Below are 22727 nucleotides of genomic sequence, written 5' to 3'. Positions count from 1 at the left end.
CAGAGGGATATTTGTTTTCACAGCCAGGACACGGAAACATACTGGCATACACATAGCAACACTTAATGGGAGAAAACACTGCAACCCACTATAGTTCTGCAAAATGTGCAAACCCCGCAGGGCGGTTTTACGACTTATTTTTCTTTACCCACAGAGGAGTTTGGAATCCTTAAACTAAATAGCTATGCTTATAAATAGTAAAAACATGATTTACAAGGTTTTCTGGTAAACATGTATTTTATTAAATCAGAATATTTTTATGTGCATAAGTAATACAAAAAACTATATTCACCTCTTCAAGTTGTATCTAAAAAATTCAAATCCAAGTGGAATAATATATATTATTTTAAATATAAACAATATTTTTAGATATAACTCATCCTGTTTATAGTTTTTGTATATATTAGTTACGTAAGAAGTTTAACTTCATAAATATGTGATAAGTTGTTAATGTTATGCGGTGATACTCGATCCATTCCCACAACTTGTTATCTAACCGAGCACACACACGGAAAACACACCGGACACTTATGGACATTTTCCAAATCCGATTTAACACTGGCAACAGTTAGAGAAGCTTTAATGGAAACCAAATAAGGTCCGTCTGTGAAGGACTTGAGAGTGAGTGTAATCGATCAGTGACACCGAGAGGGAACAACGCTTATCTCGATAGTCCCAAGAGACCCAGTCTGGATGTCTGTGGGTCTTTAACCCCATTTTAATTTGCTTAAACCCATTTAAAACAATATCTTTGCTGCACTATTTAAAAAAATTGTGAGCTCTTGCATTTGTGGTGCAGCTGTCAATAAAAAAATAGGCCTTACAAACTCAGCTATATTGTTTGGGCTGTAATTGCAGTGCTGAATCAGAGTGATTAAAGTATTAAAAACATTAAAGTTACACAAACTTGAAATCGTGTTTTATTCACAGAAAAAAAGACAATTTCAGGCACCTGTAAAGTAGAACATTTGTCTTTACTCCGAGATGCCAAAAATCAACGTGGTCTCTTTTTCAAGCCCATCAGACACACACCAACCAGCAAAGCACTGGTGTGGAAAGACGGTTTGCTTCTAGCAAAGGTTAATGGGACCCGTGTCCCGCTGCATCTGCATTTCATTTTTAGCACTTGTATTTATCCTTTGGGTTGATTTGAGTTTCAGTTCAGACAGGTTCAAGTACCCTCAGAAAACCAAAACTTACATTAAACCGACAATTTCCACTGACTGTCAGTAAAATATAGTCTTATAATGAAAAATGTACCTGTATTATGCTCGAAGTTTCGAATAAGTGATTAAAAAATTATTTGCAATTGGTACTTCATTGAAGGCTGGCCAAATCTACCTCATGTTAGGGTTCCTTTAAGGAAAGAGGCAACAGAAAATGTTCTTGTGACCATGTTGGCTCTGGTTCCAAGGCCAATCTTAATGTGAAACCTTTAGTAGTTGAAATTAATGTCTTACTTTGTCTCTTTTCTTTCTCAGCATCTTCTTCTCGTGTTCTAGTCTCTCCTTCCATTTGCTCCATACTGTCCCCTCCTCTGGATCTTTTGTTTTTGGCTCAGTACTTTTTATTTTTCCATTCCCTGCTGCCTTCAGTCTCCTTTGTCATCACTGCTGTCCTGCCGTCTCAGGACGCTCTCCAAACGTTTTTCCCTAATGGGAGGCAACTGTTTGTACGTATCAAAGCCAAACTCTGAGTGCTTTTGTGGCAGACGGAAGAGCAGCAAGTGGTTCCTCAACACCTGGAAATGAGACAAAGAGAGTGAGAAGGAGGTGAGAAGTGTAGCAGAGGTGGTGGTTGCCAGGAGTATGTGAAAAGATTGTAGAGTAGCTCATTTTTTATTTATACTGACACATTGATTCAGCTGTAACACCAGAACACCATGTGTTGCATTTAAGTGCATGAAAACTTTTTAGCAAGCTAGCAGATATGTCTAAACAACAATTAGCTAAAACTAATTGAAATGGATAGCTAAAAGTAATGGATAAATACGTTTCATAGCTTAAAGTAATAGATAAGTCAGTTAAATTAGTTAGCTAACTTAAAGCAACACTAAAGCACTTTTCCCGCTTCGGTCCCCCTACAGGTTGGAAGCCTAATTGTCCATTACCGCTGTCGTAATGTCTCATTATGTCTCATTCAAACTACAGATCCGCTACCTGATCTGGCAAACTTGCATAATGTAATGTAATGGAAAATTCCGCTTCCAACCTGTAGGGGGACCGAAGCGGGAAAAGTGCTCTAGTGTTGCTTTAAAAGTAATGAATAAATGGTTGAAACGTCCAAATTCTGCCTCTTCGAGCAGTGGTAGTACGAATCAAACCAACCTCAACACTGACAGGACAACTATATGAAGAACTACTACAACGATATCCAATGTTATATAATCAACAATGTTAAAAAAACATTCATTTTAGGATGAATTCAAAAGAACATATTACAGGTATTGTCAGTATTCAGGATGTCAGTAAAGGGTTACTTTGATCAGACAGAGGAACAGACAAAAAAAGGTTGGGTATGCACTGGTTTAAACAAAGCGTTTAGGTAAAGAACCACACAAGGTGTGTGATTTGCGGTGTTATAGATGGGATGCATTAATTGGTCCGAGTATATGTTGCAAATGTATTCCATGATACTGAAATTACAGAAAAGCTTGAAATAAGCTAGGAGAAACTAAAAAACAAAAACAGACTGTTGGATATGCTGTAAAAATAATTACATTAAAATATAAAAAATGAGATAACCACATGCATAACTAACACAAATAGAAAACTGAGGAAGATTTAAAACAGTGACTTGGATGGCGGTCAATAAGAGGAGAAACAAACTGGGATGTCTGAGGAATGTGGAGAAAACATCATCAGAAAGTTAGGTGAGAGGCGAGGGGAAGAGTTGGTACAATCAATAAACACACTGCAGGGTATGAGGATCAGAGAGAGACAGCGTGAAGGAGAAAAAATTATGGATTGCAAAAAAGAAGAGGAGTACCTCATCAGTCAGGTAGTAGATTTTCCTCAGCATACTGTGTCGAGCTGCTTCAACTTCCTGGAAAAAGGACGAGGAGATTAAAGATCGAAAGCCTTTTTTATGTACTGCACTTCACATCACAGTTTTTACTCAAACTCTTCACCTGCATACATGAGCGTTTTCAGCCGCACTGCTCTAAAATAACGTCTTTGTGAATGTAAATAAGTCGCTGAATGTGTTTCTTATTATACGGAGTTTACCCCCAAACCTCACAGTTAAACAAAAGTCACATGTCGTGACTTATTTCAATATTTAGGAAGATAAAAGAGCTAGGATGAATTCATGAGACCAATCCAGAGGCTCCTCCATTGACATTTAATCAATAACATGAGTTTTGCAGAGACAAAATCTTCAAGATTTTGCATCCAATGAGCTCATATTTGGCGCATTAAATGTGCATAACTCCCTGTAAAGCCACTGAGCCCTTCTCACAAGCTCCTAATCAGTGCAGCTGAAACCCCTTCTGGATTTGCTAAATCACTACATATGTGGCTGGTTTCACTGTGGCTGATTGAAAAAGCCATAAAAAACAATCTTAACATAAATACATAATCAGAAAATTTAAGTGTGGCTTGGATGCCATGCAGTGCAATACCTGTGCTGCAGCGTCCTGAGAGAAGATGAAGGAGTTGACATGAGACAAAGTAACCACATATAAGAGAGGGCACCAGCGGGGTTTCAGGGTCCCCATTACCAAAGAGCGGAAGTAGAGACGAAGGAGAGGGAGGGAGTCTTCAGGGGGGGAAGTGAACCGCTCGATAGGAATGGAGAGCTTCAAATGAAGGGACAGAGAGACAATAACTTGATCCAAATCATGTGTTGTATGAAAATTTTAATATTTGTGTTAGTAGTAAGAGTCAGACAACAATTACAAAAAATACTGTATAAGGCATCTTAACACATGAAAAGGCAGCTAATGAGAGTAAAAAGTAGCAACGTCCTCATCCTTACCTGTTCCAGAGTGACTCCCAGTGACCTCAACATACCCACATGTTCTCCAAACACAGCAAGCTTCATGCTGGCGCTGTACGTCCTCTGCAGGGGTAAGAGGACCCAGCAGCCAAAGAGACGGTCTCCAAAGGACACAGCTTCGTACTGGGTCAAAAGAGCAAAGTACAAGTCCTGGAAGGAGGCCAGACCCGGAGGAGGGACGTTCAGGTCCAAAGAGTCCAGCCTGGATTGCCTGTAAATGGAAAAGTTACAGTTTAATAACCCTGTTATATGTACTCAATTCAGGTTTTCACTGCAAGAACAAGGGTATTAAACACATTCAGACCTGGTCAGCAGTCTGAACAGACCCCAGGTCAGTTTCTGAACAGGTCTCTCCAGGAACAAGTCACTGGAACACAGGAATACACAGGACAGGCGGGCGAGCTTGGCGACAGGAAGGATCACCTGCAACATGACAAAATGTTCTGGAGGTTAGTTACATGTACTTTAACAAATACAATGCAATACTGCCTGACAGAAACACACGAGAGAAGCTTGGCCACCAGGGGATCAGTATTAATGACTAGTATTTATTTAGCATAAATATATGGTTATTTGGGCAACAATTCACAATTATTTTTTGATTAATTTGCTAAATAAAAAATTGACCTGGCTTGACTTGTTTCTGTACCTTTAGAGCTTCCTCCCTCCAGACCTCCAGCAGCAGCAGCCACTGCAGACAGTGGGTCACCGCCTGCAGAGCCCCCTGTGGGAGTTCTTCCACCGCTAACCCTCCACCATCGGACACGCCAGTCCGCTCATACAGGCTGACGAGTGGGAGGAAAGGCCAATCAGATGGCACGGTTGGACCCGTGAGCTCTGGGAGGAGATGGGAGCTGATCCAGGGGTTGCGGCCGAGGAGAGCGTCTCGGGACGTCAGTACGGATGGCTCCAGATGGGCCAGTTGAGTGAGGAAGCAGCCTCGTATGGATGGCAGCTGGACGCAGGCTTCTCTCAGCAGAGCTCCGACAGTGTGCAGAGAGGGAGAGGTGCGTAGTGGCGTTTCCTCTTGGAGTTTCAGCTCTCCCAGCTCTACAGCCTCAGGTCCTCCGCTGCGGCCCTCCCTGTAAAGCAAACAAATTAACTGAGTGATACTGTAATAATGAGGAAGCAAAGAATGAGGAACATTACTTTTGGTGGAAAAGAGTTATTGCCTAATTTCATCCAATTCTAAAGAAATACAATTTTGAATGTAAAATAATTTGTAAAATTAGACTATAATAATCTGTCCTGTTTATCAAGCACTAAATAATTATTTAGAAAGAAGAATATATTATATGCAATCAAAACAAGAAAGGCTCTTTAGCTTGATTGGCAATCAATCCCAACTTAAACTTAGTAAAGTAAATGTAAACTTACGATATAAAGTCCTTGCTGAAGATAATGGTGGACAACAGTTCATGTCCCAGGTATTCGCTGCCTGGTAATAACCATGGCAGTAGAACCAGCGCCACCTGGTGGTACAGTGAGGCATGCTTGGCTACGTCGGGCTCAATGGGAACCTGAGAAAAAAAAGAAAAAGAAAAAAAAGAGATATATAGATATAGATAGATAGATATAGATAGATAGATAGATAGATATAGAGAGAGAGAGAGTAAAAATGAAATTGGTTTGGTGAAAATTAAGATGTGTTATTGAGCATTACAATGAAGTACAAAATGTAGCCGACTAAAACAGAGAATAAACTGCATGTTTCAGGTCAGAGCCTACCAGTCCGTGTGCCAGCCGGAGCAGCAGGTAGAGGAGGTGGTGTTCATGACGGAGAAGCCAGGCTCTGGTGTGAGACAGGGTGGGTGTAGCCTGACTGCAACTTCGCAAGTAACCAATCACAGGTTCTGACAGTAAGAGACCAGTGAACTAGAGAGGGGAAAAAGGAAGGTTGTGGTGGAGGAGGGGAGGGGGGTGTTAAGATAAAACATATGGGATTAGTTCCTCATTTTTGGATGAGGGGTGTGCTTAGCAGTGATATAGTCGAGAAAAAAAACCCTGCAGACTCTCATTATTGTCAGTCCCTGTCCCTGCATTATATAAAATACTCCCTAAAGCATTTAAACTTTACCTTGCAGCTGAGGCCTTTGTGGATGCCTGTGATCGTTTCCAGGAGGAGCCCCAGGCCTGTGAGAAGAGGGAAGGGGGAGCTGGGAACAACCAGCCCCGGGCGGTCCCTCCATCCTGGGCAGGCCAAACCAGGGAGGCTGGGAGAAGTCTCTGGGCCCTGATGACTGGACTGGACATTACAGACGACGGAGGAAGGCCTGGTATAAAAAATATTGATCAATAATAGAAAAAGCTGTCAACAAATGAAGTTCTGTCAACAAATGAAATTCAGACTGTGCTGTCGAGTACGGTCAAGAACAAATTTTACAAGAAAAAACAAAAGCAACTGCCATTTGTTTTCATTACTTAAACATGAATTGTATTATCTGACAATATGACAAGGAATAACAAAGAGAAACACAATGACGACACTGGCCTCACAGTAAATCCGACATACTTCAGGTTCTTTATCAGGTCTTGAACAACATGGTGGGACAGCAGGGAGAGGAGAACCTCAGAGGTCAGCTGCTCCAGTTCTTGAAGGGTCTCTACTGGTTTAAAACAGTTCTGAGGAAGAAAGTCACATTACAGTAGTTTAAGTAGTTTTTCATTTTACAGTTACATTTTGTTGACATGTAGCCTGAGCTAATGGCCACCTTTGTTTAATTTGTTAAGTAGTTGGTACTTGGTAAAGCAAAGAGTTCAACCATATAGATGTGGACTTATTTCCTCAGATTGATTTTTAATATGTTTCATTCCATGCCTGATTCCACTGTCCTGTCATTTTTCAGACATATACTTGAGAGATAATAATATATCTGTAATAAAAAAGTTGAAATTGATATGTCCTAACACGGCAGGAAGCGGTACCTGTCTGGAGAGCTGATGGTAGTAAGCTGCTAGGTAGGCCAGGTAAGCTGGTATCACAGCCAGGCTGCTGTCTTTCTGAACTGGATGATCAAGGCTCTTCACAAAGCCCTTCAAATGTCCCAACAAGGATGCCTGCAACCCTGAGACATGACCCCAAGACACTGGAGGAGGAGGAGGGCACTCTTCTCCCTGAGAGCTGTGGTAAAAACACAGAGGGTAACATGTAGATAAAAAAGATTCAAGTGTGTTGTGTGATGATATCATAAATCCACTTTAATCCTCATTTGTACCTGACCATGCCGGCCTGTAGCTCCTGGTGGCAACCAGCAGTGTGTGTGACCTGTGTGAGCAGAGAAAGCAGAGCCAGGACCCGCTGGAGCTGCAGATGCAACAGAGGATCTGAGGGTACTAGGACTCTGTGAACTGATTGTAGAGCCTTCGCTAAGCCTGGATACAGGTCTCTGTGGGAACATAATGACAGTATAGCGATTAAAGACAAGCACAGCGAGAGAAGAGCAGAGGAGAGGATTAGACGGTGTCAAGCTACTGTAAGTACTTTAATTATAAGGCTGTTCGATACAGATTTGCTGTCTCTAATCAGGCTGGATTTAAATTTATATTACTCCTGACGAGGAATCTTTCCGCCTCTGGAGGCCAGCATCAATGTGTTAACTTACATGAATAATTTGCAGGCCTGTCCATAGCCAGCTGCCACAGCCCACAGCCTGTATGCCTCAGTGGTGATCCTGAGGGCCTCGGCCGGTTCCAGCAGCAGCTCACTGGGCTCAGCACTCAGCAGACAAGGCAGACGCTCCCTCACTCCAAGAGAGTTAAACTGGGGAGAGGAAAGTAAAAGGTAAGCTATCAATGCTTACATGTGGGATTGAGGGAATACATCAGATACAAATTGGATAATGATTATTTGCTACTTATTGTGAGCAGAGGTTACAAACACGCAAATAAATACATTTTATTTTCCACTTGTATTTTATCAATTGTGTAGCCTGGGTAAACCCAGACGAACTTCCGGCAAATTTGAGATTTGCTCTGCAAGTCAGTCTGGCGAAGAGCCCATTCAAACCCATTTCCAATGTCCCCAAAATCGAGGCACCAATCACAACCGCTGAGGCGGGCTTTACGCCACTCACAGGCCGTGAGGCTACCGAAGCGCAGCGTCACCCGGATCGTTGGTCTGATTGGTTGAAGGACTATCCAATGCGCCCAGAGGCATTTGAGCAGCGTCCGTTGGTGACACCCCTTTGGAAATGAACGGTCAATGAACCTTTCCCAGACCCACTCTCAGTTACAATTGAGAAGGGTCTGGTGTCAAACAGGCTATCAATTGTGTATTTTACAGATGATAAGTAATTCAAGAAGTTGGATTTCAGACCCATGCACATACTGTACTATGCACAACAAATGACTTGAACATGATCAATAAAGAAAGGTGTCTGCACACTTCACCCACCACTGGATACTTTCATATATATGCTAGGCTGCATCAGTATAGACACAGTTCATTTAGTCAGTAAAGACCTGAAATAACTAAACTGTTATTCTAATACATTATCAGGCAATTAAAAACTGTTGCTAGCACCGGCCCTCACAGATTCCACAGCAGCACTTACCAGTCTGGCACAGGCATGTCTGCCAGAGGTAGCCAAAACTCTCAACAGCTTCATGGCACTGGCCAGTGGGAGTCCATAAACAGACAGAGGAAGGGGAGAAGATGGTGCTGTCCAGGAAGTGGGAAGGAACTCTGACACCAACATCTCCATCAAGCGAGGACAGTCAAGCACCTGAGAGTGAAATGCAATTTTACTGAATTTGGCCAGAAGAAAAATATAGACAATGATAATTAATCGTACTACAAGCATGGTAGACAAACAGTTGATTAAGTGAGTGTTGCTACCTGTGTGGCAGATGAGGAGGAGTGCCTAGCGATACGAGTCAGAATCTGCAGGACGTTCTGGACTACTCGAGGAGAAGGTCGGACCACCTCAAGGATGTAACGCAGCCTGGGGAGCAGTTTCATCTTCAACAGACCCTGAAACACAGACAGGAAGAATAATCATTTCACCTTACCTTAACATCTTACTATACTTTTACAATATATTATAAATATGAAAAAGCCAAGGAAAACATGTAAAATGTAAACATGTTTACCTTGACAACATCCTGCCTGGCCACATCATGATCGCTCTTCCTCTCTTCCTTCTCCTTAGCTGTCTCCTTCATACATTCGGGCAGCCCTTCCTCCTCCTCTTCTTCCTCTTCCTGAGTAGACGGCAGCAGAGGGAAGGAGGCTAGGCCGCGAAACCAGGAGAAGGTGCAGTCCAAACACTCCTGAGAGAGCAAACAAATTAGATATGAATAAGAGGAACTAGCCACTGGATTGGGATCGTCTTAGAGAAGAACTGTAACAGACAACCAACGTGTACTATCTCTTCTACAAAGCAAGTTTTTGCTTCTGGGTTTCTGACACATTTTGTGATTAACTGATCAACTTTATTGTGACCATACCTTAGTGAGTCTTTACAGGTAAAATGACATGAAATATACTGACGTTTTATTGACATGCTGTAATGCTTCAAGTGGTCTTACTTCATCCTCTGGACAAACAAGGAGTGCTTTAAGTGCATGTACAGCTGCAGTAATCACTCCCTCCACCCCGTCGTCCAACGCAAAGCGGAGCAGGAAGAGCAGGCCGGCGTCGAGCAGCGTGGACACCACGCTGCCTTGCAGAACTGACAGGTACTCCCCGGAACGTGCCTACAGAGTAAGAAATGCAGCCACATGAGTGACTACAGACATGTGCCTCTGCTGCGACACTATGTGTGTTTGTTTGTTTGTGTACCTTTGAGAGGATGTTGGCCAGAGTGCTGAGGGCCAGGCTCCTCTGCTGGATGAGCTGACTCCGAGACAGCAGGAAGAGTTCCTGCAGGGAGTAACCTGCCCGCTGGAGAGAAAGCCTCAATGTCAAGAGTAAAATCATTACAAAGAAAAAGACCTGGTTACTAACTAACTAACGAAAACTAACTTTGAGATGAATCTGGTTTTCAGTCTCACAATGATGCTTCACTTTTTTTACAAGTCTCATAAAGAGTGGCATGACACTCAAATATAAAGTGGAAATTTTATAGAACAGCAGGTTGTGTGTAAAGGCTATCAGATCCAAACCTTTTCACAAACGTGCTCTCTGGAGGAAATGTAACCAATGCTTCTACATGACTCCAAAGTTCTATTTACAAAAACATGAATAAGACCGGAAATTAAAAGGATTGTACTGTACTGGCAGCAATGAGCCATCGTAATAAGTTGAAATTACAGTTAAAACTGAAGTTCAGAACTAATCAGAATCTAACTTTGCAGTTATCCAGTACTGCTGTTGTGCGTTGTGAGCCAACCCCAACTTTTCAATGCAAAAAAAAATCATGAAAAATAGACCTGAAAGGCGTTACACATATTATCAATACTTGAAACATTAAAGACACAAAAATAAAAATTATATAATATTAATAAAAGGAGACATTTTTGTTTTTCAACGTTTTTTTACTGACCTCAGGCTCTTCTCCATGGTGGTGCAGGCCTAAATGGGTGGGCAGATCCTCAGTGGGTGGAATCAAGCTCCCCGCAAAGTCAAACCGAGCCTGCATGGCCTATCAGGACACAGAACCACAGAATGTGTTGGCTAACACATTTTCTCAATCCAAGATTGATGAAAAGGGCCTCTACTGGTATTGTAAGAAATATCTCCTTACCTTCTTGGTTCCTTTCCTTCTGGGTGAAGGCAAGTCTCTCATCCACTCCAACTTCTCTGGCTCCAGCTTATCCATGTGGACCCATTCCTTCTGAGGCTTCAGCAGCAGATCATCCTCTTCACACAGAAGGGCAGAAGCAAGACTTTTAATCCATGTGTGATTGCTTGTAATAATTGGTATGATATGTGCCACCACTTCAAACAAACTACTGCTACACTCATTAACCCCAGCACCCCAACTTCCCTCAGCTATGGTTAAAGATTCTATGCAAGAAGCTGATGCAACGGTTAGCTATTCATAATCAACCTAAAACAAGTATATGGGGTCTTCTTTAAAAAGGAAAGTAGAGGAGGCAATATAGAATCTTTGGCCAGAATAACAGAATGACTAAAACCAGCTCTGTTCATTATGTTTTTTGAAAAAAGATGATGGCATAAATGATGTGCAAGATCTGTCTTCATACGATCCATTAGCAACACTTTCATCAACAACAACTGAGAATTCTTTGAATGATCTGCAGTAACTTAATTGCAGAGAGTGGCTACTTCTGGCTCACCCTAGCCTTTCTGCTAATCACACAAAGTGAAGTCAATAATCAGCTTTATGTTGGGTTTTTAGCCATGCAGCAGAAGCATCGCATTAGTTAAAGAATGGATGCTTGGGAGAGGGGGAGCAGAGAGAGTGAAGGAAAGAGAATCGGGTGAGTGAGATACATTAGGAGGGAGATGAAGGTAGGAATGGCAAACAGCCAGATGTCATGGTCTTCTTCACAGTAGTACATTTAGGGCTTCTCCCTCAAAATACACCACTGATCAAACATTTGACAGTCTAAGCAACAAGGTCATAATTTAGCAATGATGGAAAAAGTATTCAGATCCTTCACTTAAGTAAAAGTACTAATACCACATTGTGAAAATACTCCACTACAAGTAAGCCCTGCATTCAAAACCACCATGCTTAAGTAAAAGTATGCAAGTATTATCAGCTAAATGTACTTCAAGTATCAAAAGTAAAAGTCCTCATTCTACAGAAACAAATGGTCCCTGTCAGTGTTTTAATATGATGTTTCTGGATTAATATTACTGCTGCATCCCTGTGTATGTTGCAGAGCCCGACCGATAAAGGATTTTTAAGGCCGATATTGATACAAATATTACAAATACAAAATACAAATATAGCAACCCGTTGATGCCGCTGTCGCTGCTACGTCACCCGGATCGTTGGTCTGATTGGTTGAAGGACTATCCAATTGCGAACAGATTCATTTGAACTGTGCCCGTTGATCACGCTCTTGTGCAGAGAAAATACAGAGCAGACTCCCCAGACTAATGTTCAATCTTAAAAGGATTGAGCTTGGTCTGGTGATAGCCAGACTAGTTATTTGTAGTTATTTATGAGTCCTCACTAAAATAATATGATAATGCAGTTTAAAAAAAAAAAAACTTGTTTGTTTTATTGTCGCAACAGAACAGAGGAATATCAAAATATATTAAAGTTCTGATAAATAAAATGCATAAAACTACAAACTTAAGATATGAAACTTAAAGGGTTAAACACAAGTGTTGCCAACAGGGATGTTGTAGAGTGGTGGACACACTATGCAACGGCAACACTCATAACATGGTTGAAGGGGGTTTCGTCCGGTTTTATTTTATTTTTAAAATATTCATTTATCGGCCATTATAAATGCCGATACCAATAGTTTGGAAAATGCCTAATATCGGCCGATAACATCGGCCCACCGATATATCGGTCAGGCTCTAGTATGTTGCAACTACTTTAGATATTGTTTGGTCTGTAATCTACAGCAATGCATCATATCCTATTAGATCATCATATGTTTGTAGCATCACTGTCCTGTGAGAACCTCTGACCAAAAATAAACTTTTCATGAGCTCAGAAAAACAGCCCTGCTTTCCACTTTGTGACAATGCATTTTCCAGCTGATCCAAGAGGGGAAGTAAGAGAATTTTATCAACCCATAAATGATCATTTCTTACTTCAGAAACATTTACATTAAAAATCAACAAACACAGAAAGGGTATGTAAAATTGTAATCTGAAAAGTAACTATAGCCGTCAGACAAATAAAAAACTTTCAATATTTCCCTCTGAAATGTAGTGGAATAGAAGTATAAAGTTGAATAAAATGGAAATAAAAATGGAGTAAAGTAATATAAAGAACCTAAAATAAGTAATAAGTACAGTCCTTGAGTAATTGTACTTAGTTACATTCCACCACTGCAATTTAAACAAGCAAGAAAATAATGTAAAGTAATGTAAAATATTATATAGAATAGTCATCCATATAACTTCAATGCTGTTGATTAATTTATATCTCCAGCAGCAGCAGAGACCAGGGACAACTGACAAGGTAGACGTGATGAAGAGGTTGCTTTTGAATCCATCATACCTGTCACAGCAGCTGGTGGTTGTGGTGGCAGTTCTTCCTCTCCTTCCATTTCTACTTCCTGGGGTTTCTGAAACAGCACAGCAGCAGCAGCAGCAGCAGCAGAGGAGTCTGACTCTCTGCTCACATTTTCAAGAGGAAAATTGTCCTTGCTGCTTTTGCCCTGGGGTTGTTTGGATACGGAGGCAGAGGACGGGACGCTCTGGGCTTTGCGAGATCTAACAAAGTCCACCAGTCTAGGATCTGGGAAGCAGAAATAATCGTGTTATACGCAGTGGTACCAACACAATGGAAAAAAAGGTTTTGATGTACTTTGCTAGTTAAGATACAAACTCAACATATACTATGTCTTCATCTCAACATATATTATATTAATTCACCATCACTTGGACAACATCATTGCATACCGAGCTGAGATAAGAGTTTCCTCTGCTCCTGCAGAATCTCAGACGGAGACATGGCCTGGAGTTTAACCTGGTTCTCCCTGTGGATCCTCATGGTCTCTCCTAAGCTATCTGGGCCCCCAAACCCCTGACCAGACAGCAGGCTGGGACCTGAGCGTGCAGTTAGCTCTGTGAGTAGAGAGGATATCAAAATAATGTGAAGAGGGGGTTAAATATCTTTCACCACAGACCAATTCAATTATTCTTTAAGAATTCTGACATATGCGTGGACAGATATGAATTACATTTACTTACGATCAACTGCAGCACCACACTGATCTGTATCCATGCTGTTCTCAGGATGCAGGTTCTGCTCTCTGTGTTCAGGTGTCTGGGCAGCTTTAGGTGCACAATGTGAAGGCGTCTTTCCCTCATTAAGTCTCTGAGCTGCAATTTGACGTGCAAAGATACTCTTCTTTCCACCAGCGGAAGACAGTGGCACCTGGTCGTAAGGATGAAAAAACTTTAAAAAAATCAAGTTGAAGGCAAATATTGTTACAATACAATGATACAAGATACAATGTGTGAGTACGGAAAAACAGCTTGTAATAATAAATCTTCATAAGTTTTGTATATATTTTTTTTAAAGTAATATGTGATTCTGTATAAAGAGAAGCAGTTTTCTTCATTATAAATGACCAGAGTTTGTTGCCATTTTTATATTTATACACTTTAAAACTCTAAAAGTCACACAATTTATGCAGAATTGGCATTAATGTCTTTTTACCTGACTGCTGGTTTCAGATCGGTGCAATACTTTGGGGAAAGCCATGCCAGTAAATGCTGGAAGAGATATCGGAGTAGAGCTGGTATCTCTCTCCTTAAAAAAAATAATAATGTTACAGATCCATTGGTGAAAAAAACAAACAAAAAAAACTGAATTGTCTGAAGCTAAACATGATATCAGCTAACTTGGATAACAGAGAAAATCCACTGAAAAAAATTTAAGTGACACACTGCATGCATGTATACTTGGAAAGGTCCAACAGGGAAAATGCTCTACTTTATTTAAAGTGCTCATATTATGCTTTTTCCCTTTCCTTTATTGGGTTATATATATTTGTGTGCACATTATAGGTTTACAAAGTGAAAAAGCCCAAAGTCCACCCCAAAGGGATGTACCATCTTCCAGAGAAAACACTGTTAACAAAATGCTCCAAACAGCTCTGTTGTAGTCCAGCCTTTACTTCCTCGCCTAGCTCCTAGCATGGCACGCCCTCATACTCTGCAACTGACTAGCTAGCAGTGCTGACCTAGGTACTGCGACTCCAAACAAAGATGGAACAGAAGTGCAATGCCTCACTCTGTAGCTAAATACGGAGAGCTCAACACACAGGGTGAAAAGAGGAGCTGCAGCAATGTACAGTACATCAAAAATATAGTGTTTTTTGAAAATGAAACCATATAAACCTATTCTGGTACAACCTCTAAATACAACCTCAAAATGAGCATAATATGAGCACTTTAACACACAGTCACTGATTCACACTTTGCATTTCCATTCTTATATTGGTGAATATAGGTACTTACAACGATCCTGGAGAGAACAGCACTAACGTGAGTGTCATGTCGGTCCAGTATCTCCCCAGCATCCTCATCCTCAAAAGTGACACGACTAGCTTTAAAGCGAGACTTCTTGGGAGGGGCTGGCGTCAAAGACGGTAGTTGGTCTGGAAGATCTAGAGAAAACATAAAAGTTTAACATTAGGTGTTAAAGGTGCCCTGCCACACGTATTTCATTACTTTGTGTTAACGTCTGAAGTTCTACCATGGACTCTGGCATTTTTTGTGGAAAAAATGCCTTGTAATACCTTGTTTCAAGCCATTCTAGTGTGGTATAGAAAGCCTACAGGAAGACTCGATTTCTGCCAGTTCTCATTAATATTCAACAAGCTAAGCTGTTTGAATCTGATTGGCTAACAGCTAGCCAATGAGAGCCTGGCTGGCAAAATCTTTTACCCAGCCCAAGTGGGCGAGCTAATGAATAGTAATGAGCTCAGGCAGTATGATGTCAGACTGACCAGCTTTTGTAATTGGCCTGATTTCTCTGTTTATTTCTTTTCAGTAGCTAGAGCTGACAGAGGAGGTAGCAGTTCATTTTCACATTCACCACATAACACAAACACATATGGACCTAACATATTTCAAAAAATGCAAGTAAAAACAGTTTTGTATGGCAGGGCACCTGTAAATAATCTAATGCATACGGTATATGGTCCATTATTAGACATATTTAAGTGTGTAACTCATACATGTTAAGTACCATCGTAGCCTCATGTTGAGCCCCCTAAGAAAACCAACAAAATGTCAAGTGTCAATGAGTTTTTATTCTCCATAATAAAAAGACCAGACACATCTCTTACCTTCTATGGTGACAACATCCTTCTGTCTTCCTTCATTCTCCCCGTTATGTCCCCCTTCTTCTACGCCATCCTCGCCTCTCCTCTTGTCAGGACGGCGGACCACATTGGCAGCAGACGGGGCACCAGAGGTCAGAAACTTCTCCTGCTCTCTTAGGAGGTCTGCCTCAGAGTCAGTTGGCTTGGGACGCCGCAACATCCCTCTTAAGGACACAAAAGATTATACTAAATACATGTCCACTGTTGTGACTAATTTTCCTATTTATTTGTGTCTCTATACAATCTGGGTGCCCACAAAAATAACTGCGTAACGCCCCTGTTGACAGACAGAGAATAACACTTTAACAGAACTCTGGTCTGACAGATTGGAGACCATCGTAATTCAAGAAAAATACTGTGAATTTAACATTATCTCATATCTGCTGACCTTTGGTTAAATTAATCGGCAAGTAGCAATTATTAAAGGTAGGCGCTAACGTTAGTGCAAGTAGCGCAATAAAGGCAAATAAATAGCATCAATATCAATAACGTAATAGCTAATTACATTGTATCTAACGTTAGCTGGATATTGCTTTTTGTTTTCACGTGTAACGTTAGCTAGTTAAGTTTAACGTTACATCCGACACACCGAGGATGAATGTAACGTTAACGTACAGTTAGCTAACGTTAGCTTAACGCTCATCTAGCTGAAACTGATACTATCCAACACAATACCAAGCAGTATCATTACCGTGTTACTATCTTTGATGTTTCAAAATATTTCACAGTTGTGTTAGCTAACCTGCTGGGTCCGTGATACGCAACTCGCAACACCACACGGAATAATTTTAATGTGACACCAAACTCAACCTTCAAGATAAAAGCTCAGCCAGAATAAACAGAAAGGGACGCGTAGCGACTTCCCCCCCATATCCCTCTCTTTCTCCTAAATAATAGGCTTCGGGGGCATACACTATATATCTGAGTTGAGGCGAATATTTTAACGCATCTTAGCTGATTTATGTTGTGTAAACTCGCAGGGTTTACCACATACCTAAGCTACATTTCTTTTACTGTCTATGGCTAGCCTACATCTCGCGTAATCCTTCCTCCCTTCTCCAGGACACTGGACAGTGCACCGGCATCTGGATGAACCATAGGGATGAAAATTGAGGGTGATGCTTTTTTTTTGTTGCTTTTTTAAATGTAATTTATATTGGACATTGATAACAAGCCTCGCTGACTGCATCATGGTCAATCTCTGCTGCCTTTGCTGCGGTGAAATCCCTCAACCCCGCCCCCCTCCGTCCGGCCAGTCGGCACCCCCGCGGGATCCCCGCTCCGTGCAGCAACAGCAGCCTGCTGGCTCCGGCCCAGACGGTGTGAGACTGAAGGGGGCACAGAAAGTGAATAAAAAGGAGTGAGTTCATAATCTGTCTCTGACATGCGAAAAGTGCAGCATGCTCTCCTCCGATCTGGACTCTGCGGAGGACACGGCGGCCAGCGCTCCCGATGATGCTGAGGAGGGAGAGGAGCAGGAGGAAGAGGACTCACCGGCTGAGAGCGATGTCCTGGAGGAGGTAGGTGTAGCCTAGCTGTACATGCCAGGCGTTCATTATTTGATTTTTAAAATCTTAAAAACATGAAGAAACATCAACTGTGAATAGTTCTGATCAATTGATTACTTTTGGAAAATAAATAAAGGAAATAACAGCAATTCTGAACCATGCTTGTTGTGCAAAACAAATAGATGCAAGTTAATTAACCTTAGTTTATTAAATTATTTTGAAAATATATATAGCTTAGATTTCAAACACATGCATTTTGATTTCTGTTCTGTGTCTTGCCATCCTCTTCTGTGCCATCACCACTCAACCTTCCACCTGCAGCCGAACAGCTAGCCTCTCTGCTTGCTGAAATGTCAGAATAGTCCATTTGTTTCACATAGTGGCTGTAGAATCCAGTGATGTGGAAAGATACTCTCACCTTAACAAACACATGCATTTTATTCAGAGAGTTGTTAAACCAGCAAACAATTATTTTCCGCAAAGCCGAACCATAATTTTAAGCGTTGATAGGTGAATGTGTTTGTGTTTGCTCCACTATGCCCTCTGTCTTTACTGTCATGGAGTAATTACTGTGATTCCATCTGGGAGGTTGTGTGCAGCCAGCCATGCACAGATAGTAAGAGAGCACGAGTTGCCTTACCTCATTGTTCATGTAACTGCTAAGTCCTATTTTATACTGCTGAGTAGATTAAAGTACAATTTTGTTACAATCAACTTGTGTCTTTTTTTAATTTTTTTTTTACAAATGTCCTATTTATCTTTAGCCAACATATTTAGTATGGTTAGGGCTTATATTGTTTTGATTGGTATAACCTTAAATTAACTAGAAATTGTACTTAGACAAACTATTTAAAGGATTTTTGCACATCTTGTGTATAAAGACATGATCAAAAATCATCCCATAGTTTTTTTTTTTAGGTAAATAAGTACAATCTATAGTCTGTAATGGCTACAGTCATGGGGCCTGGACTACTGGAAAGTCCGTCTTCTCTGGTACACAATAATTAAATCTCTGTTCCAAATATAACTGAGATGGAACCAGCAAAATGACATCCCCACCCCTGTGTCAGTGCAGTAATGGATTGGCTGGTTGTCAGCATAAATCGCTTCATAAAACACCAGAGGTAGTCTACAAGAACACAGGATCTCATGGGGACGATTGTCACCACACGAACCAGACAAAGATATTAGAAAGTACCATAAAGTTATTTAGAAGTCATAATAAATGTGACTGACAATATGGGATCAAATTTTGAATGTGTGAATCTCCCAAACTACCCTCCTTTGCAGATGCACTAATTAAATGTTGCAGTAAAGGGTTATGCTCTAGCTTCTTTTACTGTTAGTGTTACTGATTAAATAGCTTTAGGCCAGTGTGTCTTTGATGAATGGAACAATTCGACTTCTGGTCAGTATTGCAAATGTGAGCATTTCTGTTTTCTGTTTGTCTGCCTTGAGCTAACCACCCAATACTCAGCAGATTAATATAGATCAGAGGTGTGTGTGTGTGTCTGTTTAAAAACAGACAAGCATTTTACTACTGCAAAAGTAGTAAAGTATTATTAACAAAATGTTAAAATAGGCTACTACTTATGCAGCGAATGTTATATTATTTCAATATATTTACTGATTTGTTAATATATAGGCAACATTTTTCCAGGTGGAGCTCATTTTAATTATTTTACATACATACATGTTGGGTAGTTTAATGTTAATGTGTCATATTTCCCTATAATGTATACACTTCAAAATGTTACTAAATTACTCTTGAGTAGATATAGACTATATTTGACCACTATTCTGTAAGTGAATGCATACACAAGCCTTAGTGTGTCATGTTGGGGTGCATCTGACAATTATTTGCGTTATCAATTACTTATTACTTAATTATTTATGTCAGCTGCTTTGCATAGCAGCCTCCCAGGGACCCTAATTTAATTCCACTGAGCTTTCTTTAGTTTGATTTACTTTGTGCTTAGGTATGGAAAAACTTGGCAGTCTATTAGTGCAGTCACGTTCTTTTGCATTTCCACTGCATGTCGCCCCCAGGTTTTAGGGCCTCATTTCTCTAAGTGCCTTTTCCTCATTACTTTCTCTCTCTCTGCAGCAGCATCCAGTAAAGCAGTCCCTGAGTGCTTGTGTTTGCCGGGAGTCCCACTGGCGCTGCCTGCTGCTCTCTCTGCTCATGTACAGCTGCCTAGGCGCGGTGACCTGGTGTCAGCTGACCCTAGTCACCAAAATCAGCTTCAACTCCAACCTCACCTTGTCCTTCAAGGCCTCCTCCACCTCCTCCGTGCGGGGGGCCTCTGGGATGGGCGTTGGAGGACGCTCAATGATCTACCATGACAGCCCCTGCTCTGACGGCTACATCTACATTCCGCTGGCCTTTCTGTTCATGCTCTATGTCGTATACATGGTGGAGTGCTGGCACTGCAGAGCCAGGAGCGAGCTGCAGAGCAAAGCAGACGTGTACAGTGTGTATGAGCGCGTGCTGCGGATGAGACAGGCCCACCCTTGCATATGGTGGAAGGCTATCAGCTACCACTTTGTCCGACGGACTCGGCAAGTCACTCGATACCGTAACGGGGATGCCTACACCACCATGCAGGTGTACCATGAGAGAGTGAACACCCATGTTGCTGAGGGAGAGTTTGACTACAGCCACTGTGGGATGAAAGATGTATCGCGTGACCTCAGAGGCTTGGAGGGACATACAGCAACTCGCCTGCGCTTCACCAAATGTTTCAGCTTCACAGAGGCCGGCCCAGAAAATGATTACCTCAACCAGAGAGCCAGGTTCTTCTCTGAAATTGAGGGTTTGGATGATTACATGGAGGCCAGGGAGGGGATGCACTTGAAGAATGTGGACTTCAGAGAAAACCTGCTAGCCTATGTAGACCCAGATAGGATGCCTTGGTACACTTCCCAGGTTGCCTTCTGGCCAGCAGCTCTGCTGATGTTGTCCTGGCCTCTGAGAGTGCTGATAGAGTACCGCACTGCTTATGTGCACTACCGCATAGAGAAACTATTTGGGTCAGAGTACAGCCACAGCAGCCCCTCTCCTCTGGATGAAGACAGGCCTTTGGGGAATAATACTGGGTGTGTTATTCCCAGAGTAGACACACTGGACAGCACTGAAATGGAGTGGCACATACGCTGTAACCGTCAGGTGGTTCCTAGCTACTCAGAGGCCATGCTGATAAACATGAGCACAGCAGACTCTAACTCATTACTAGACACTGAATGCACCTCATCCTCAAACTGCTTCCTTCTGGACAGCAGCCAGACTGCTCAGAGTTACGGCGCTCTACAACGCCAGGAGGACTGCGAGCAATGCAGGGAGCCGAATGGACGAGGTGATGGAGGAGGCAGGAGGAGGCCCGTCACCAGCTCCAGCTGCTCCTCCATCTTCTCCTGCCGGGGAGCGCTGCTCCACTCGCACCTTTCCTCAGACACGTCTCGCTTCTCTCTCTGCCGCATGTACGGCTCCCATCGCACCGTGGCTCTGTGGAGGAGCCACAGCAGCAACCTGACTGACCCCTGCTGCGTGGACGAGCAGTGCTGCAGGTCCGACTCCAGCCAGCTGGCACTCAGCGATAGTCCCCCGACTTATAGGGACGCCCGGTTCTTCCCAGTGCTCATTGTGCATCGGTCTGAGGGCTGTGGCAGTGAGGACGGGAGGGAAGTGAGACGATATTATATACGGAGAGGGTCGTCCTGTGTGGAGACAGCTCTGTGAAGGACATAAATCAGTAATGATGGATGGTGTTGGTCACTGTTTGCTCCATAGACAGAATGACACTAATGAAGATTTATGGACCTCTTTCAGGAAATTCCATTGTAAATATGAAATAAAAGAAACGTTTTTTACACAGTCCCCAAAAGGTCAAATAGTCCCTCCCTGTACTGAATTGCACATGTCCATATTATTGCAGTTAAATTGTGTCTGCAGGTGTGGGACAAAATGTTTGAAGTGTGTTTAAATGCATCACCTCTGCATTGCCATACCCTCCTTGTGGCAGCAACTTCTACAGTGTGTATAATGTCAATAATAACTAACTAAATGGTGCATACTAACACTGATACATTAAAACTGCACGGCCTCAGCATCCTACTGTTTTCATCACTTATATTTTTCAAAAACCACATGATGCAAAACTTCACCAGTTCTTACATTGGCCTTGTATGTGTTATTATATGTGTGAGGATTGTGCCACTTATAGGCATATGTAATAATACAAGAAATAAGAAAAGTTGCATGTTAATACCAAATTGTCTTTTCCTTGATAGTGAAACCAAACACTATAAAGGAAAACACCATATAGCTTTTAATGATGAGGGATATGATGAGTGGGAACATAAAGTGACAACATGTAAGCAATAAAAGAAGTCCTGAAGGAATCAGTTTACTCATAACCAGATTGAAGGGAATACTTTAAATGTGGAAAATACATTAAAGGAGTCATCTTACAGGATGGGGTTATATCACTGTGGCAAATTGCTATTTTATTTTTTTATTTAAGGTTGCAAACAAATGTGTGTGTTGATCTAGAAGATGAAAAAGAAGAGAGATAAGAGTTAAGTTTCTCCTGTGATCATGTTGATCTGAGGTGACAATGTCAGACACTCTCAGACTCACAGCTCACTGGTTCCTCTGCCGTCCTCGGGTACAGCTGCAAGGGAAGAAACACTGGAATGACTACGCTGACATTCAATGATTTCAACCAACAACTTTCCATTGTGGTTGCTATAGGGCGGTTGGTACAAATAAACCTAATCTATGCCAGCAAAAGTTTCAATTCAGCATGATGTTTCAACTGGAGCCATCTGGGCAAAATACAGGAACAACATAAAGAAATAAAGCAGAAGAGAGGAAAGAGAAGAAGTATAACCTGTTGTTTTTTATGAATAACAATAATACAATGTTTTTGATATGATTTGTACCGGTAAATTCCTCTTATTCTGTGATCATCAAGGTAAGGCAGTTTGTCATGTAACTCTGGGACCTGATATATTTTCTTGTTTAAGATTTCAAAATGCATATAAACGTAATTATTGACATATGTAGACATGGTTGTTTTCAGGCGATGAACCTTCATTTTAAGCTTTATGGCTACTTTTTAGGAACCGGAGTTTAGAAGATTTTTGTTTACATTGTGGGGAGAAATAAATAAACTTCCGTCATCAGTGGTGGAAAAAGTATTTAGGTAAAAACAATACTTCAAAAATATTTAGTATGAAGTAAGAAAAGTCTTGCCCCCCAAATTTAAGTAAAAGTACAAA

General features: G+C 41.6%; 2 protein-coding genes across 4 annotated transcripts; one reads left to right on the top strand and one right to left on the bottom strand.

The window, feature by feature from the left end:
• Positions 1-563: 563 nt before the first annotated feature.
• rpap1 (RNA polymerase II associated protein 1) lies at positions 564-16764 on the bottom strand. 2 transcript variants are annotated; one of them, XM_039785818.1, is made up of 27 exons: positions 16679-16764; positions 15901-16100; positions 15068-15216; positions 14265-14357; positions 13793-13979; positions 13502-13666; positions 13098-13337; positions 10686-10801; positions 10485-10583; positions 9782-9883; positions 9529-9696; positions 9091-9270; positions 8837-8971; positions 8553-8723; positions 7602-7759; positions 7215-7385; positions 6925-7120; positions 6512-6621; positions 6077-6272; positions 5728-5874; positions 5377-5519; positions 4649-5081; positions 4304-4422; positions 3979-4210; positions 3623-3799; positions 2989-3045; positions 564-1741 (listed from the first exon to the last, which is right to left on the bottom strand). In XM_039785818.1, exons 2-27 carry the CDS (start codon positions 16094-16096, stop codon positions 1592-1594), a joined length of 4290 nt encoding a protein of 1429 aa, XP_039641752.1. In that variant the 5' UTR covers positions 16097-16100; positions 16679-16764; the 3' UTR covers positions 564-1591. The 2 variants fall into 2 exon arrangements, with proteins under 2 accessions (XP_039641752.1, XP_039641751.1); XM_039785817.1 differs by having other exon boundaries at positions 16628-16738.
• Positions 16765-16781: 17 nt separating this feature from the next.
• LOC120549153 (transmembrane protein 151B) lies at positions 16782-21553 on the top strand. Of its 2 annotated transcripts, none has more exons than XM_039785820.1 (2): positions 16782-17456; positions 19555-21553. In XM_039785820.1, exons 1-2 carry the CDS (start codon positions 17337-17339, stop codon positions 21181-21183), a joined length of 1749 nt encoding a protein of 582 aa, XP_039641754.1. In that variant the 5' UTR covers positions 16782-17336; the 3' UTR covers positions 21184-21553. The 2 variants fall into 2 exon arrangements, with proteins under 2 accessions (XP_039641754.1, XP_039641753.1); XM_039785819.1 differs by having other exon boundaries at positions 19552-21553.
• The last annotated feature ends 1174 nt before the right edge of the window (positions 21554-22727 follow it).

Source organism: Perca fluviatilis, chromosome 20 (assembly GCF_010015445.1).
Source record: "Perca fluviatilis chromosome 20, GENO_Pfluv_1.0, whole genome shotgun sequence".
In the NCBI taxonomy this organism is placed as follows: Eukaryota; Metazoa; Chordata; class Actinopteri; order Perciformes; family Percidae; genus Perca; species Perca fluviatilis.
This window is presented reverse-complemented; position numbering and strand designations above follow the sequence as displayed.